At 42.7% G+C, this 17,795-nt stretch overlaps 1 protein-coding gene across 1 annotated transcript in view; it reads left to right on the plus strand.

The window, feature by feature from the left end:
* syn2b (synapsin IIb) overlaps nt 1–17,795 on the plus strand; it is a 113,127-nt gene that overhangs the window by 71,511 nt on the left and 23,821 nt on the right. Inside the window, 2 exon segments of the mRNA XM_082156438.1 lie at nt 1,931–1,993; nt 17,112–17,254. Of these exon segments, the coding sequence (XP_082012564.1) occupies nt 1,931–1,993; nt 17,112–17,254 (206 nt within the window).

Here is a 17,795-nt window from a genome sequence, read left to right on the forward strand (position 1 = left end):
TGCGGGTCATTTATAGTTTCAGGACAAGACCAGCCTTCTACTGTAATAAACAAACCCCACCCTCTACACACACACACACTAAACACACACTCACACACACTCTCTCTCACACTCACTCACTCACTCACTCACTCTAAACACACACTCACACACACTCTCTCTCACACTCACTCACTCACTCACTCACTCACTCACTCTAAACACACACACACACACACACACACACACACACACACACACTAAACACACACTCTCTCTCACACTCACTCACTCACTCACTTTAAACACACACACACACACACACACACACACACACACTCTCTCTCTCACACGCACACACACACACACACACACACACACACACACACACACACACACACACACACACACACACACACACACACACACACACACACACACACACACACACACACACACACACACACTCACACACACACACTCACACTCTCTCACACTCACACACAGGATCTGTGGAGATTAGTCGGTGGATAGAGTTGATTAATTTAGATCTGACTCCATTCTAATATAAAACACACATCAGTTCTGCACGGACACAGTTTGTCTCGTTAAATGTTGTTTCACTCTGAATGATCAGATTATGAAAGTAAAATTGGTTGCGTGCAATAAAGACAACCAGTGGTTTGTGGTCAGAAAATAAAACTGGTCTTGTTCACACATGCTTAGTAAACACACACTTCACCACAGTTATGCAGAGTAGATGACTAACAGAAGTTGAAACAATTAAAGTCCATTACATTATAAAATTATAACCAGAACATTCTAGGATTATGACACTCATGGAACTGCCGTAATAAAGTGCATAGAGAAACTAAATAAGGAACACGCAGGAGAAGATCATAACTTAACCACATTATCATTGATGATGGCAGAAACAGGTGTGATGAACTAATTAACAACATAGGAGACTAACTAGGGAAATAAGGAAAACAGGAACACTGAAACTAAACAAGTGACAGGAACACAACATGATGAATTCATTTTCATCATAATATACTTTTTGAAGTTAATGATGTCAATTTAAAGTGCCCCAACAATGCTTTTTATATATATTTCCTTTCATGTAGTGTGTAATAAAGCTGTTTATGAATTTAAAAGTTTCACAGACCAAAGTGCAGATAGATGGAGTTTTCGTCTCCCAAAAGAAAGAAGTGATTCTGAACTGAAACGAGTCGTTATTAATTCAGTCGCAGGTTTGTAACTAATTTGCATAATTCCAGCCTGTGGTGTTGATTGGCTGAGCAGTGTCTCTTAGCTCCGCCCTCAAACACTGTAGTGTATCTGAGACTGGGAGAGTTTGGTTCGTGTTGTTCGTGTCGAGAAGACGCTGTTTTCCACTTTGATGAGATTGATACGGTAAAACCCACGCCATCGTTACTGTTCGTATCACTGTGATCAAGAGCTGAGATTCAGATATGATAATGAGTGTTTGCTTTCTGACCAATCCCAGCAGAGCAGCTCTCAGAGAGGCGGAGCTTAGAGGCGGAGCGTTTCAGACAATGAGAGGAAAGAGCTGACGCTGCAGTGGAGATTATGAGAGTATTACAGTGTTTTTGACCTTGGATGAATGTGAACCTGTTGTAGGAGATTTAAAAAAAAAAAGAATTAGAAAGCTTTAAAATAGTATAATTGGGGCACTTTAAATATGAATTTCCAATATATGTTTTAATATGAGGGTGTGGTATAGTATTAGAAAGTTCCTGTTGGTGTCTATTCCTCATAAGTCATTTCTTTGGGTGTGCTGTTATTCTGAAGCGTATTGATACCGTTTAATGGCCTTAATGACGTCTTCTTATGCGCAACGACCAGTTCCTGGATCTCAGTAAATAAAGCAAATATAGATAAAGCATTAATGAAAGTAAATAATGGAAACAATGAACCTGTGTTTCAGATCTCAATGCCAACATTCCCTGTGGTGGTGAAGATCGGACATGCCCATTCTGGGATGGGGAAGGTACCAGTCTTATTTTATTTACACTATTATAGTTTATATTAATATTTTGAATTAATTTATTATCTTATTTCACAGACATACACACTTCACCTTTACCTTAGCGATGGACTGTGAGACCGTGTCTAAGACGGCTTCCATTAATGTCTCTATTGTAATACCGTTTCATCTTTCAGCTCATCGTAGTATTAAGATTCGGCATGTGTCAAAAATGATCGGTGGCCCTATAATTAATGATGATTGATGGGTTGACCTTTTGACCTTGCCCCTCGCCTTGCTCTTGCGATGACCTTGCCCTGCCCTTGACCTGACCTTGCCCTAGCGGTGACCTTGTGTGTAATTGAATAATAGGATAATTGTATAATATATCTATGACCTCGTGAGTATAAGGGATCCATTGTTTAATATTTGAACTTTGATATAATGGAAGTTATGAGGGTTATAGATATCAGGATGTGTGGCACATGCAAAGTATAATCTCAAAAGATTACATTATAAATTTTAAGAATAAAAGATTGCTTAAATTAAATTCAATGAATTAATAAAAACAAATATTCTACATCGATGGTATGTGGAAAAACTTGACTTGAAATTAAAGTATATTTAAGTAAGTAAGATATATATATAAAATAAAAGATGTTTTAAATTAAATTCAATTAATTATTAAAAGTCTTAATGAAAACAAATATTCTACATCGATGGTCTGTGGAAAAACATGACTTGAACTTAAAGTATATTTTTTATTTATCAGGGGTATGTAAAATAATTCGAAATTTGAAGTGTCACAAGTCATCTCACACATTTGAAATGTTCAATAATTCCTTAAGTTGTATCTGTGAGAAAATGACCACATAGGCCTATCTTAAGAGAGAGAGAGAGAGAGAGCAACAATGAAAACATTTAGAAACTGTGAAGCCTCAGGCTGTCCCCGTTGATCGGCTGCTTATAAGGTCCTTCCGATCAGCGCAGCGTCTTCAGAGAAATAAGTTCCTTGACAATCATTAATGATAGCTTCAGGATATAGGGTGACAGACCAGAGGAGCCTCTGTGCATCATGTCACAGCGTATGTAACATTTGTCTGCTAACACCTTTCCAGAGCCAAAGTTTTGTTCGTACTAAATTTATTTCAAACCATAATCGTAAAAGTTTAAATATGATCTTTTAAAATGAAGGATTGTTTAAATTAAATCTTTAAAGTTTGAATGCATTCGTATCTTCTATTTATCTTTTAGAAATTTACTGTAATGATTTTGTTTAACGGTGACCTAAAGTATAATTGTTATTTAACAATGTCTGTTCAAAAACTTTAGATTGTTGAACATTTTTAAGAAAAACTGTACTTAGTCATCTTAAATCTCATTTATATGAAAAGATTCAACCAGCTTTTTTGGCCATGAGGGGTTTCAATTTTTATGGTGGGGGCTTTCCATAGCCATAATGATGTAACTGTAACTGCATATGCTATCCCGTACACCTAAACACGACCATTACAGAAAACATCTTAGGTTATGACTGTAACCCTAGTTCCCTGAGAAGGGAACGAGACGATGCATCGATGACGCTCTGGGAACGCTCCTGCGTGATTGCGTCTGAAGCACTTGTGTCAACTAGTCCAATGGTGAGAGTGGGCGTCATGGGCGGGTGACGTCACGACCAGGAAAGGATAAAGCACATCCGGAATAGAACCGCGCTAGCTTCCAAAAGGGCCGAAGCAAGTCGATCACAGGGATGTAGGAAGTATGGCAAAGTGACGCATCATCTCGTTCCCTTCTCAGGGAACTAGGGTTACAGTCGTAACCAATCCACTTGTGCCTGGCCATAAACCCCCCAAATGTGCTCCACCACCTTGGTGTGAAGCCTCCAATCCCTGGAGACCACCAGCGCGTGATCTTGATCGTACGAAGTGGGTTTCCCCTCGGGGAGAACCATCTGGTTCTGAGCCACCACTGCAAGGGTCTCATGTTGAGTAGGCCAAAGGGTATCACATTGGACGCTGCTGCCATGAGGCCCAACAGTTTCTCGAACTGTTTCACAGTGCGTGACTGGCCTAGCTTAAACTCTTTTGTGGCTGTGAGGATAGCAGCAACACGAACGGGCGATAGTGTGGCTCGCATCGTGACTGAATCCCATACCACACCATGGAAAGTGGTTCTCTGTAGTGGAGAAAGCACACTCTTCTTGGCATTGAGTCCCAACCCCAATTTCTTATGTGAGCGAGGACGACATCTCGATGCCGGACCGCTAACTGTCCGCCGGAATCAGCCAGTCATCGATGTAGTTCAGAATGCGTATGCACTGCAGCCTGAGCGAGGTCAGAGCTGCATCTACGCACTTCGTGAACGTGCGGGGTGATAGAGCTAGACCGAATGGAAGCATCCGATAATGGTATTCTTTACCCCAAAAGGAAACCTCAGGAACTTCCTGTGTTGAGGGAGGATGGAGACATGGAAGTAAGCATCTTATAAATCTATCGTGACAAAACCAGTCCTCAGATCTGATTTGGGTCACAATCTGTTTGAGTGTGAGCATCTAGAACTTGAGTTTCATGACCACACAATTCAACAGACAAAGATATAAAAATGGGCCGCAACCCCCCATCCTTTTTTCGGAACAATAAAGTAGCGGCTGTAAAACCCTGATTCTCTGTCGGGCGAGTACACCTGCTCTATAGCTCCCTTCGCTAATAGAGACTCTACTTCTTGCTCCATTACCAGAGCCTGCTCGGGATGTACTAATGTGAGTAGCACCCTGTTGTAATGAGGTGGAGGAGAATGAAACTGGATTCTGTAGCCTCTCTCTATTATCTGCAGGACCCATGGAGATATATTTGGCAGATTCTTCACTCTACTAAGGGTACCAGTCTCTCGAGACTGGCCTCTGGTGTTATTGTAACAGCCACTTCGGTGACCTGAAGCATACTGGCAGGAAACAACCGAACTGACTGTTTTTGAACCCCCCTCAGAGGGTGCGAGTTTGACACAGAGTCATGTGCTCGCTGGAGACTGCTGCGCCCTGAGGCACCAAGGGTGGCAGAACGGCCTCCTGAGGGCACCGAGGTAGGGCAGGCACCGTATACTGAGGTGTACACCGCTCCACCCCGGTCGGGGTTGCCCTCAGAGGTCTGACACCAGTGGCATCAGGACCTTGGCCGAAGCCTTTTTCACAGAAAAAACGGTCCTCAGATCCATCTTCTGCTTCAAAGGCTTCTGTGGAGAATGCCATTCCGGTCCCCAATCTTTCTGAGGGGGAGCACAGAAAACGACACTCTGTCCTGTACAAGGAGTTTGTTAATGACTAGGGCTGTGCCGCCCGGCAGCCCCATTTACGCCTTACCCACCAGCGCCAAGAGTTTCTAACTGGCCTGGAGAGTAATGCCGAGCCTTAAGGGGAGCCTAAGCCGTGACAGGACTGATAGCTCGCAAGCGTCTGTTCTGCCTTTGGCATCGGCCATGCCCAAGCTCTTTTCACCCAATTTATTAAATACACATTTTTAGAATTGAAAATCCAGGATGAAAGGGTTGATCCGGGATCTCATTTTTTATTAGTGGAGATTGGGAAAAACTAGAAGGCCCTGACATGGAAGTTATAAACTCCAAAACTCATTGTACACAAGGGATTGAGATGGAGAATCTTCAGTTCCCTTAACCCGATGCTCAGCACATCCATCTCCTCGGAGGTGGACAGCTGAAGCACCGATTTATACCATTTAATTCCTCAAAATTAAATGTAGTAAAAGATCAACCAGACAAGTTAACACGGTCTGGATGAAAGGCTGAATATATATTTATATATATAGGCTTATATATAAAAAAAAGTTTCAACATACAATAAAATAATTAAAAATTCATAGCTTGCAATACACTATGTATCTCTTTAATCTATGCATTGCATTTGCATAACCACTCGATTCTTATTGCAGTCTTTTTTAAATAAACAGTAGCATGGGGAAACTCCCGATAGTGCACACACATCGGTAATGTTTATGAATGAACATAGCCCGTCCACTATTTTCATTTTTATATAGAGCTACATGATTCTTCGAACATGCTCTTAATAGATGAGGGGGGTGAGTTTTTATTTCCCTGCATCGATGCTCAGCACCTCTACCTCCTCAGAGATAGACTGCTGAAACACCGGGCTCTCTAACCAGGGCAGAAGAAGCTGCGGCGCGGGCTTCCGATCCCAGAGAGGGAAGGTCTGGAGAGAAGGAGCTGGATCCCCCGGGTAAAGGCAGAGAAAAGGCGGAGCCCGTCTCTAACCCCTCGCGAGAGCCATTTGCGAACCCCACAATGCCAGCTTCCATGCGGCCTCGGCAACAACGGGGCCGGTACTGCGAGGAACGCGAGCCTGAACACCCTCCTCAAAGAGTGACAAGCGGGAACGGAGCAAGTAAAGCGATAGTTACTCGCAATGCTCGTAGTCTGCGTCCTCGAGCGCTGACAGATCCGTTCCAAACAAACAACACATACATCGTGTGTATCCCCACCCGTAAAGAAAGAGGGAGGAACACATGATCTAAGGTTGTTTTGTTCGCCATAATATCTATGCTTGAGACTGAGTGACAGACAACAATAAATAAGACAGACTGTATGTAACACAGAGCGCTTGCTGAGGCACAGAAGCTAGCGCCGCTCTATTCCAGATGTGCTTTATCCTTTCCTGGTCGTGACGTCACCCGCCTGTGACGCCCACTCTCGCCATTGGACTAGTTGACACGTGCTTCAGACGCAATCACGCAGGAGCGTTCCCAGAGCGTCATCGACACATCGCGAGTTCCCTCGAAAGGGAACTACATTTTTACATTTTCAAAAATAAATAAATAAATAAATAATGTAATATAATTTCTAAGCTGTTTTGCACACACACACACACACACACACACGGTTCTATAAAATGAACTAATCTCTATTTTTTAATTAAATGATTATAAATAAAATATATAATCAATGAATAATAACAAATATGTAACTGAAATGTATTTAAAAAAATTTAAACATAGTTTTAGCTAAATGAATATATATATAAATGTAAAAACACCTTACATTTCCAGAGAGGTGAAGTAGTTGTTTATGCAATGATAAAAAACAATCCAAAAAGCAAATAGTTTAAGTTGTCATAAACAAAACAGCCCCAGATCCTTCAGGGATAAACTACAGTGTGAATGCCGCTTCAGACGCTCACAGAGACGAGAGGAGTTACAGGCCAGATGAGCCTCTGGGACACAATGTCACAGCATGTAAAGTTAGTCTGCCTTTCCAGAGTTTAATTCATACGAAATTCATTTAAAAGCATGATCTTAAAAGTTTAAATTAGATCTTTTAAAATGAAAAGACTGTTTAAATCAAATCTTTAAAGTTTTATTAAAATCGTATCGTCTGTTTATCTTCTTAGAAGACTTCTGTATGATACAAATTATTTTCCTTTAATTTAACCTAAAGTATTATTTTTTCTAAACAGCGTCTGTTCAAAAAAATTATAATTTAAAAAGAAATTTTAAAGCAAAAACTGTGTTTAGGCGTCTTAGATCTTATTTATACAAACATATTTCAAACAGTATTTTTGTCCATGCAACATGAAACATGTTGTCAAAGTTTGTCACAATGTTTTGTTGTTGTGGTTGTTGTGTTTTTAAGAAATCTGAGGGCTCTAAATTGTTCTTATTTAGATGAAGTTGTATCATTTAGAAAATCACCACACATTTTCAGAGACGCGACGTGCCTCTGTGGTCCAGCATGAGTAAAGTTTGTCTTGAGCGAATATTTCATTGTACTCGTCTTAATTCAAAGCATGATCTTACTTTTTCTACGGTAGCTATGATCTACTGCACGTATACGGTGTATATCATTTTTACATTTCTTGTATCTCCCGAACTATCCTTAATCATAGTGGAAACACACAGGGTGAAACCCTTTACTGAGGATATACTATCGGTTATCTACTCAAAATATATGTCGAATTTTAAAATGTTAGCATTTGTTGATGCGCCAGGCTGTGTGTCTGTTGAACAGCCTTTGGGGAGAGCTGATGATACTATAGCAGGAGGCATGACCTCTGACCTCCTCCATTTTGAAGGCTTTTTTGGTTAAAGACCCTATAAGTTAGTTCTTAATTTCAGTTGTGTAAATTACAAAACAGCATTTTTCTACCGAGTGATTCTACACATGAGAGGTCTTCAGAAGCGCGTCTTCTGGGGTCAATGGATCTCCTGAGAATATTTAATTTCCCTTAAAAACCAAAAGATTAAGCTAAATGACACTAGGTTCCAGCGTTCCCCACCGAAATCAAATACTCTATTCTAAATGCTTTGTATTACACTTTTTCAAAGGATAATCTTGCTTTAAAGTTTGAACTCAAATTTAAAAGCATTTCTCATATTGGCTGTGTTCTGACACAATGTCATTAATTGGTACTTTTACTTTTATAAAATGTACTTTTCTTATTTCTACAAAGGTTCAATACCAATTAATTTCCTAGAAAGTATAAAGTAAAAAAATATGATATATGATATGTCTGATGCAATGTTTTTAAGAAATAGGTGTTGCAAAACTCCAAACAGTTCCTCACACAATGACAGCATAAAGATGGTCAACGGCTCATTGAAAAGTACATTTTGTAATGACAATCAATGATTCAACATGTTGACATGAGCCGTTGACCATCTTTATGCTGTCATTGTGTGAGGAACTGTTTGGAGTTTTGCAACACCTATTTCTTAAATACATTGCATCAGACATATCATATATCATATTTTTTTACTTTATACTTTCTAGGAAATTAATTGGTATTGAACCTTTGTAGAAATAAGAAAAGTACATTTTATAAAAGTAAAAGTACCAATTAATGACATTGTGTCAGAACACAGCACAGTAAAATGAAATATTCGCTCAAGACAAACTTTACTCATGCTGGACCACAGAGGCACGTCGCGTCTCTGAAAATGTGTGGTGATTTTCTAAATGATACAACTTCATCTAAATAAGAACAATTTAGAGCCCTCAGATTTCTTAAAAACACAACAACCACAACAACAAAACATTGTGACAAACTTTGACAACATGTTTCATGTTGCATGGACAAAAATACTGTTTGAAATATGTTTGTATAAATAAGATCTAAGACGCCTAAACACAGTTTTTGCTTTAAAATTTCTTTTTAATAATTTTTTTTTGAACAGACGCTGTTTAGAAAAAATAATACTTTAGGTTAAATTTAAGCAAAATAATTTATATCATACAGAAGTCTTCTAAGAAGATAAACAGACGATACAATTTTAATAAAACTTTAAAGATTTGATTTAAACAGTCTTTTAATTTTAAAAGATCTAATTTAAACTTTTAAGATCATGCTTTTAAATGAATTTCGTATGAATTAAACTCTGGAAAGGCAGACTAACTTTACATGCTGTGACATTGTGTCCCAGAGGCTCATCTGGCCTGTAACTCCTCTCATCTCTGAGCGTCTGAAGCGGCATTCACACTGTAGTTTATCCCTGAAGGATCTGGGGCTGTTTTGTTTATGACTGTTACGCTGACAGCTGAAGCAGATGCAAAAGCATGATCCAATTGCAGCAGGTTTTATTAAACAAACTCAAATGGTAACAAACTCAGACAAAGACTCAAGAACAGGAACCACCAACATACAACATCAAGAACTCACAAAGACTGAAACAAGACACAGGGCTTAAATACACAGACAGACAAGCTAAAGAAGATAACAAGGGGGCGTGGCTAATGAAAAACACCTGGGAAGACTAATCAACATAACGGGGAACTGCTAAACAAAGAATGAGACAGGGGAACACAGACATGAATCGTGACATAGCCCCCCCTCTATGGGCGGCTCCCGACGCCCATCAAAACAAAAAACAATAGTTCAGGAGGGTGGTGGAGTGGAGGCGGACCCGGGGGTGGGATGGAGGGCCAGGCCCGTGGAGTGGAAGAGGACCTGGAGACTGCAGCGGGATGGAAGGCCAGGGCGGAGCGGCCTGTGCAGGAGACCAGGGCGGATCAGGCCGTGCAGGCGACCAGGGCGGAGAAGACCCTTCGGGCGGCCACGGCGGAGAAGACCCTTCGGGCGGCCACGGCGGAGAAGACCCTTCGGGCGGCCACGGCGGAGAAGACCCTTCGGGCGGCCACGGCGGAGAAGACCCTTCGGGCGGCCACGGCGGAGACGACCCTTCGGGCGGCCACGGCGGAGACGACCCTTCGGGCGGCCACGGCGGAGACGACCCTTCGGGCGGCCACGGCGGAGACGACCCTTCGGGCGGCCACGGCGGAGACGACCACTTGGGAGGCGACGACCCTTCAGGAGGCGACGACCCCTCGGGAGGCCAGGGAGGTGACCATGGCACAGGAACAGACATTGGTTCAGGAACAGTAACAGACACTGGCTCAGCGGCGGCCATCTTGTCCGAAGACACTGGCTCGGCGGAGACCATCTTGTCCTGAGACACTGGCTCGTTGGAGACCATCTTGTCCTGAGACACAGGCTCGGTGGTGGCCATCTTGTCCGAAGACACAGGCTCGGTGGTGGCCATCTTGTCCGAAGACACAGGCTCGGTGGTGGCCATCTTGTCTGAAGACACAGGCGTGGAGTCGGCCATCTTGTCCGAAGACACAGGCGTGGAGTCGGCCATCTTGTCCGAAGACACAGGCGTGGAGTCGGCCATCTTGTCCGAAGACACAGGCGTGGAGTCGGCCATCTTGTCCGAAGACACAGGCGTGGAAAGAGGAAGAGGAACAGATTCAGGCTCAGGGTCAGTATCAGGCTCAGGCTCAGGAACAGATTCAGTCTCGGCGGGACGAGACTCTGGACAGGCGGACGTGACGTGAAGCTCTGGCTCGGCAGGACTGACGTGAAGCTCTGGCTCGGCAGGACTGACGTGAAGCTCTGGCTCTGGCTCGGCAGGACTGACGTGAAGCTCTGGCTCTGGCTCGGCAGGACTGACGTGAAGCTCTGGCTCTGGCTCGGCAGGACTGACGTGAAGCTCTGGCTCTGGCTCGGCAGGACTGACGTGAGGCTCTGGCTCGGCAGGACTGACGTGAAGCTCTGGCTCTGGCTCGGCAGGACTGACGTGAAGCTCTGGCTCTGGCTCGGCAGGCTCTGGCTGGACAGGCTCTGGCTGGACAGGCTCTGGCGGGACAGGCTCTGGGAGACGGGACCCTGGAACGACGGTCTTCTTGGCCCTCCACACTGACATCAGCGGCGGCTGTGCTACGGTGGACATCAGTCCTGGACGCCCATAGAATGATGCTATGGCTAGTTTGATGGCTGAAGTGACGAGAAGAACAGGCTGAGGGGGTACTGCGGGTTCACGGAGCTCCTTTTCCTCCACGCCCACAGTAAACGGAGAACCGCTCAGCAAAAGGGCCAGGTCGATATATTGTTCCAACGAGCCGTGTGGTTCATGGTCAGGCATCATAGACCGGAGTGGTTCTGATAATCCTCCGCGAAAAAAGATCATCAGGCATTCGGTGCTCATTTGCACGAGATGTGCCAGTTCGACAAAATCTGCAACGTAGTCCTCAATGGATCGATCATCCTGACAGAGACGCAAGATTTGGATGTCTGGGCACAGGGTTGGCATGGCTGCTGCTGGATCCATAAATGGTGAGTTCTTCTGTTACGCTGACAGCTGAAGCAGATGCAAAAGCATGATCCAATTGCAGCAGGTTTTATTAAACAAACTCAAATGGTAACAAACTCAGACAAAGACTCAGGAACAGGAACCACCAACATACAACATCAAGAACTCACAAAGACTGAAACAAGACACAGGGCTTAAATACACAGACAGACAAGCTAAAGAAGATAACAAGGGGGCGTGGCTAATGAAAAACACCTGGGAAGACTAATCAACATAACGGGGAACTGCTAAACAAAGAATGAGACAGGGGAACACAGACATGAATCGTGACAATGACAACTTAAACTATTTGCTTTTTGGATTGTTTTTTATCATTGCATAAACAACTACTTCACCTCTCTGGAAATGTAAGGTGTTTTTACATTTATATATATATTCATTTAGCTAAAACTATGGTTAAAATTGTTTAAATACATTTCAGTTACATATTTGTTATTATTCATTGATTATATATTTTATGTATAATAATTTAATTTAAAAATAGAGATTAGTTCATTTTATAGAACCGTGTGTGTGTGTGTGTGTGTGTGTGTGTGTGTGTGTGTGTGTGTGTGTGCAAAACAGCTTAGAAATGATATTGCATTATTTTTTTTATTTTTTTTTTATTTTTTAAATTTTAAATGTAGTTCCCTTTCGAGGGAACTCGCGATGTGTCGATGACGCTCTGGGAACGCTCCTGCGTGATTGCGTCTGAAGCACGTGTCAACTAGTCCAATGGCGAGAGTGACGTCACGACCAGGAAAGGATAAAGCACATCTGGAATAGAGCGGCGCTAGCTTCTGTGCCTCAGCAAGCGCTCTGTGTTACATATGGTCTTTCTTATTTATTGTTGTCTGTCTCTCAGTCTCAAGCATAGATATTATGGTGAACAAAACAACCTTAGATCATGTGTTCCTCCCTGCCCTCTTTCTTTACGGGTGGGGATACACACGATGTATGTGTTGTTTGTTTGGAACGGATCTGTCAGCGCTCGAGGACGCAGACTACGAGCATTGCGAGTAACTATCGCTTTACTTGCTCTGTTCCTGCTTGTCACTCTTTGAGGAGGGTGTTCAGGCTCGCATTCCTCGCAGTACCGGCCCCATTGTTGCCGAGGCCGCATGGAAGCTGGCATTGTGGGGTTAGCAAATGGCTCTCGCGGAGGGGATAGAGACGGGCTCCGCCTTTTCTCTGCCTTTACCCGGGAGATCCAGCGCTCTCTCTCTGGGATCGGAAGCCCGCGCCGCAGCTTCTTCTGCCCTGGTTAGAGAGCCCGGTGTTTCAGCAGTCTATCTCTGAGGAGGTAGAGGTGCTGAGCATCGATGCAGGGGAATAAAAACTCACCCCCCTCATCTATTAAGAGCATGTTCGAAGAATCATGTAGCTCTATATAAAAATGAAAATAGTGGACGGGCTATGTTCATTCATAAACATTACCGACGGTTGAAAGAGCTTGGGCATGGCCGATGCCAAAGGCAGAACAGATGCTTGCGAGCTATCAGTCCTGTCACGGCTTAGGCTCCCCTTAAGGCTCGGCATTACTCTCCAGGCCAGTTAGAAACTCTTGGCACTTGTGGGTAAGGCGTTAATGGGGCTGCTGGGCGGAGCAGCCCTAGTCATTAACAAACTCCTTGTACAGGACAGAGTGTCGTTTTCTGTGCTCCCCCTCAGAAAGATTGGGGACCGGAATGGCATTCTCCACAGAAGCCTTTGAAGCAGAAGATGGCCTCACTCAGGCTGCAGTGCATACGCATTCTGAACTACATCGATGACTGGCTAATTCCGGCGGACAGTTAGCGGCCTGGCATCGAGATGTCGTCCTCGCTCACATAAGAAATTGGGGTTGGGACTCAATGCCAAGAAGAATGTGCTTTCTCCACTACAGAGAACCACTTTCCATGGTGTGGTATGGGATTCAGTCACGATGCGAGCCACACTATCGCCCACTGGTTTTGCTGCTATCCTCACAGCCACAAAAGAGTTTAAGCTAGGCCAGTCACGCACTGTGAAACAGTTCGAGAAACTGTTGGGCCTCATGGCGGCAGCGTCCAATGTGATACCCTTTGGCCTACTGTACATGAGACCCTTGCAGTGGTGGCTCAGAACCAGAGGGTTCTCCCCGAGGGGAAACCCACTTCGTACGATCAAGATCACGCGGCGGTGTCTCCGCGCCTTGGTTATATGGAGGAAATACTGGTTCCTATCCCAGGGTCCGGTGTTGGGTGCTTCCCCAACACCGGACGCTTCTGGTGTTGGGGAAGAATCTCGATGCTTCCCTCACCGGCTGGGGAGCGGTAATGGAAGGCCGCTCAGCCCAGGGCCGGTGGAGGAGTCATCATCTTTCTTGGCACATAAACTGCCTGGAGATGATGGCAGTCTTCAATGCGTTGAGACATTTCCTCCCAGACCTGAGGGACCATCATGTGCTTGTCCATACAGACAACACATTGGTGGTCTCTTACATAAATCGGCAGGGGGTCTGCGTTCTCGTCCACTATACAAACTGGCGCACCAGATTCTCTTGTGGACCTTAGGGAAGCTGCTCTCCCTGAAAGCAGTTTATTTCCGGGGCATCAGAATGTAGGAGCAGACATCCTGTTGAGGCAGGGGCTGAGGTCCGGGGATTGGGACTACTAGTAGAACCGTACTGGCCGAGCTGACGGGTTCTCGGACGTGGTGTCTCTCCTCGACGGCTCTCCCTTGGAGATTCCAGTCAGGAGGGACCTTCGGTCTCAAGTGGAAGGGGTGACCCTTCACCCCAGCCCAGAGATTTGAAACCTGTGGGTTTGGCCTCTGAGGGGCAACTCATTGACTTTGGTCTCTCAACTGAGGTTGTGGAGACCATACTACACTCCAGAGGAAGTGAACCTTTGGGACCTTTGGTCGTTTCCTTGTAGTGCTTTTAGACCAGGACAGGAGTATGGCGGCTTAGAAGCCTTATTATGTAGATATCCCTGTAGGATGTGGTATGCGGCAGGCTGGTCCTCTCCGCTCACATTCGTAAGGTTTTACAACTTCGACCTGGGCGCTCCCCAGGTTCTCCGGTGCTCTTGTCTTAGTTGTGCAGTATTCACACAGACAGGCTCTGGTTCATATGGTGTTTTGGTATTCTCGTTCCCAAAGCGTCATCGACGCATCGCGAGTTCCCTCGAAAGGGAACGTTTCAGGTTACGACTGTAACCCTAGTTCCCTGAGAAGGGAACGAGACGATGTGTCACTTTGCCATACTTCCTACATCCCTGTGATCGACTTGCTTCGGCCCTTTTCGAAGCTAGGGCGGTTCTATTTTCGGATGTGCTTTATCCTTTCCTGGTCGTGACGTCACCCGCCCGTGACGCCCACTCTCGCCATTGGACTAGTTGACACAAGTGCTTCAGACGCAATCACGCAGGAGCGTTCCCAAAGCCTCATCGATGCATCGTCTCGTTCCCTTCTCAGGGAACTAGGGTTACAGTCATAACCTGAGATGTTTTCTGTGATGGTCGTGTTTAGGTGTACGGGATAGCATATGCAGTTACAGTACAAACATCATTATGGCTATGGAAAGCCCCCACCATAAAAATTTAAACCCCTGAGGCTGATTGAATCTTTTCATATAAATGAGATTTAAGATGACTAAGTACAGTTTTTCTTAAAAATGTTCAACAATCTAAAGTTTTTGAACAGACATTGTTAAATAACAATTATTCTTTAGGTCACTGTTAAACAAAATCATTACAGTAAACTTCTAAAAGATAAATAGAAGATACGAATGTATTCAAACTTTAAAGATTTAATTTAAACAATCCTTCATTTTAAAAGATCATATTTAAACTTTTATGATTATGCTTTGAAATAAATTTAGTATAAACAAAACTTTGGCTCTGGAAAGGTGTTAGCAGACAAATGTTACATACGCTGTGACATGATGCACAGAGGCTCCTCTGGTCTGTCACCCTATATCCTGAAGCTATCATTAATGATTGTCAAGGAACTTATTTCTCTGAAGACGCTGCGCTGATCGGAAGGACCTTATAAGCAGCCAATCAATGGGGACAGCCTGAGGCTTCACAGTTTCTAAATGTTTTCATTGTTGCTCTCTCTCTCTCTCTCTCTCTCTCTCTCTTAAGATAGGCCTATGTGGTCATTTTCTCACAGATACAACTTAAGGAATATGTTCAATACATTTCACATGTGTGAGATGACTTGTGACACTTCAAATTTCGAATTATTTTACATACCCCTGATAAATAAAAAATATACTTTAAGTTCAAGTCATGTTTTTCCACAGACCATCGATGTAGAATATTTGTTTTTATTAAGACTTTTAATAATTCATTGAATTAATTTAAAACATCTTATATATATATATATCTTACTTACTTAAATATATTTTAAGTTCAAGTCAAGTTTTTCCACATACCATCGATGTAGAATATTTGTTTTTATTAATTCATTGAATTTAATTTAAGCAATCTTTTATTTTTAAAAGTTATAATTTAATCTTTTAAGATTATACTTTGAAATAATTTTATTACTAACAAAACATTAGCAATGTCTCATCCTGATCACTGAATACACTTTTGTTTATCGAAATCTAAAATAATTGGTTCAGTAGATTTTTAGGAAGATATTTATTTTATATTATATATTTTATTTTATAATCATTTCATCTATTTTCTTTTAAAAGAACAGAATGTTTTTTCAACTTTAGCTAGTGTGCTAGTGTATAAATATACGTTATTATTAGAAAACCTCTTTTTTTTATCACTTCCACAGTGCCCAGCAACCCCACTGCAGTCTGGGAGGGAGGGAGGGAGGGAGCTCGATGCTGATGCTTGCATGTGCCACACATCCTGATATCTATAACCCTCATAACTTCCATTATATCAAAGTTCAAATATTAAACAATGGATCCCTTATACTCACGAGGTCATAGGACATATTATCCAATTATCCTATTATTCAATTATCCTATTATTCAATTACACACAAGGTCACTGCTAGGGCAAGGTCATCGCAAGGGCAAGGTCAAAAGGTCAACCCATCAATCATCATTAATCATAGGACCATCAATCATTTTTGACACATGCCGAATCTTAATACTACTGCTCATTGCCACTGTCGCCTTTTTCACCTTTGTCGCCATTGGCTTTTGGCTTGCTTAGCTGGGGACATTAAATTTAACATTTAATTTAATACTCAACAATATTATTGATCTCCTGCATTGACACCATTATATGAGAACTGAACTGAGCTGGACGATGACATCACGTTTTTTTCCCAGAACGGCTACATATATAAATGAACTAAATTAATAACTTTTTTACAACAAAAATGTACCATCACTGAACTTACAAGCTGGACTGTGACGCAATTTTTTTCTGGAAACAAACTTTGTTGCATTATTTTCCGGTTATCTCTGTAAAGCTGCTTTGAAACACTCTGTATTGTAAAAAGTGCTATATAAATAAATGTGACTGGACTTGACATTAATAACATTTTAACCCTGGCAGGTGAAAGTTGACAATCACAGTGACTTCCAGGACATCGCCAGTGTCGTGGCCATCACTCAAACATACACAACCACTGAGCCTTTCATCCACGCCAAATATGACATCAGGGTCCAGAAGATCGGCTCGGATTACAAAGCCTACATGTAAGTCCACGATCACATTCTTCCGTTCAGTTGAACTGATGCTCAAGGCCAGTTTGACCTGGTAGACCATCATTAGCCCTATTCAGACAGATATTGTTTCTCATGTGGACGTCTGTAAAAAATAAATTCAAAATTGGATCATATATATCGCTGTCACAATAACGGCCCATTTCAAATATTTACATGCTTTTTTCTCTTTCTCCTTTTTGTTCGCTGAGGTGGAGCGGTGATGAAATATGTTCTTGTAAATAATTTCCAGCATTTCAGTATTAAAAGTTTACATCTGTAAGTGCTAAAAGAGATTTATTGACGGTGGAGGAGCGAGTTTTGTGATCTTATGAACCCGCGAACTCGCTGCTCACATGATCAGTCACATGATCGTCTGCTGTAAAATGTCATATGCTTGGAATAGGAACATAATGTTCTATTTATTGTTTAATTATATAAATCTCATTTTTAAAAATAGGAAGCTAAATGTGCGTATGCTATATTCAAAATGGTTTTCTGTCATTAAAAGGATGTAATTTAAAAAGTATGTAAA

The sequence above is a fragment of the Leuciscus leuciscus genome (genome assembly GCF_965113295.1).
Source record: "Leuciscus leuciscus genome assembly, chromosome: 23".
Lineage (NCBI taxonomy): Eukaryota > Metazoa > Chordata > Actinopteri > Cypriniformes > Leuciscidae > Leuciscus > Leuciscus leuciscus.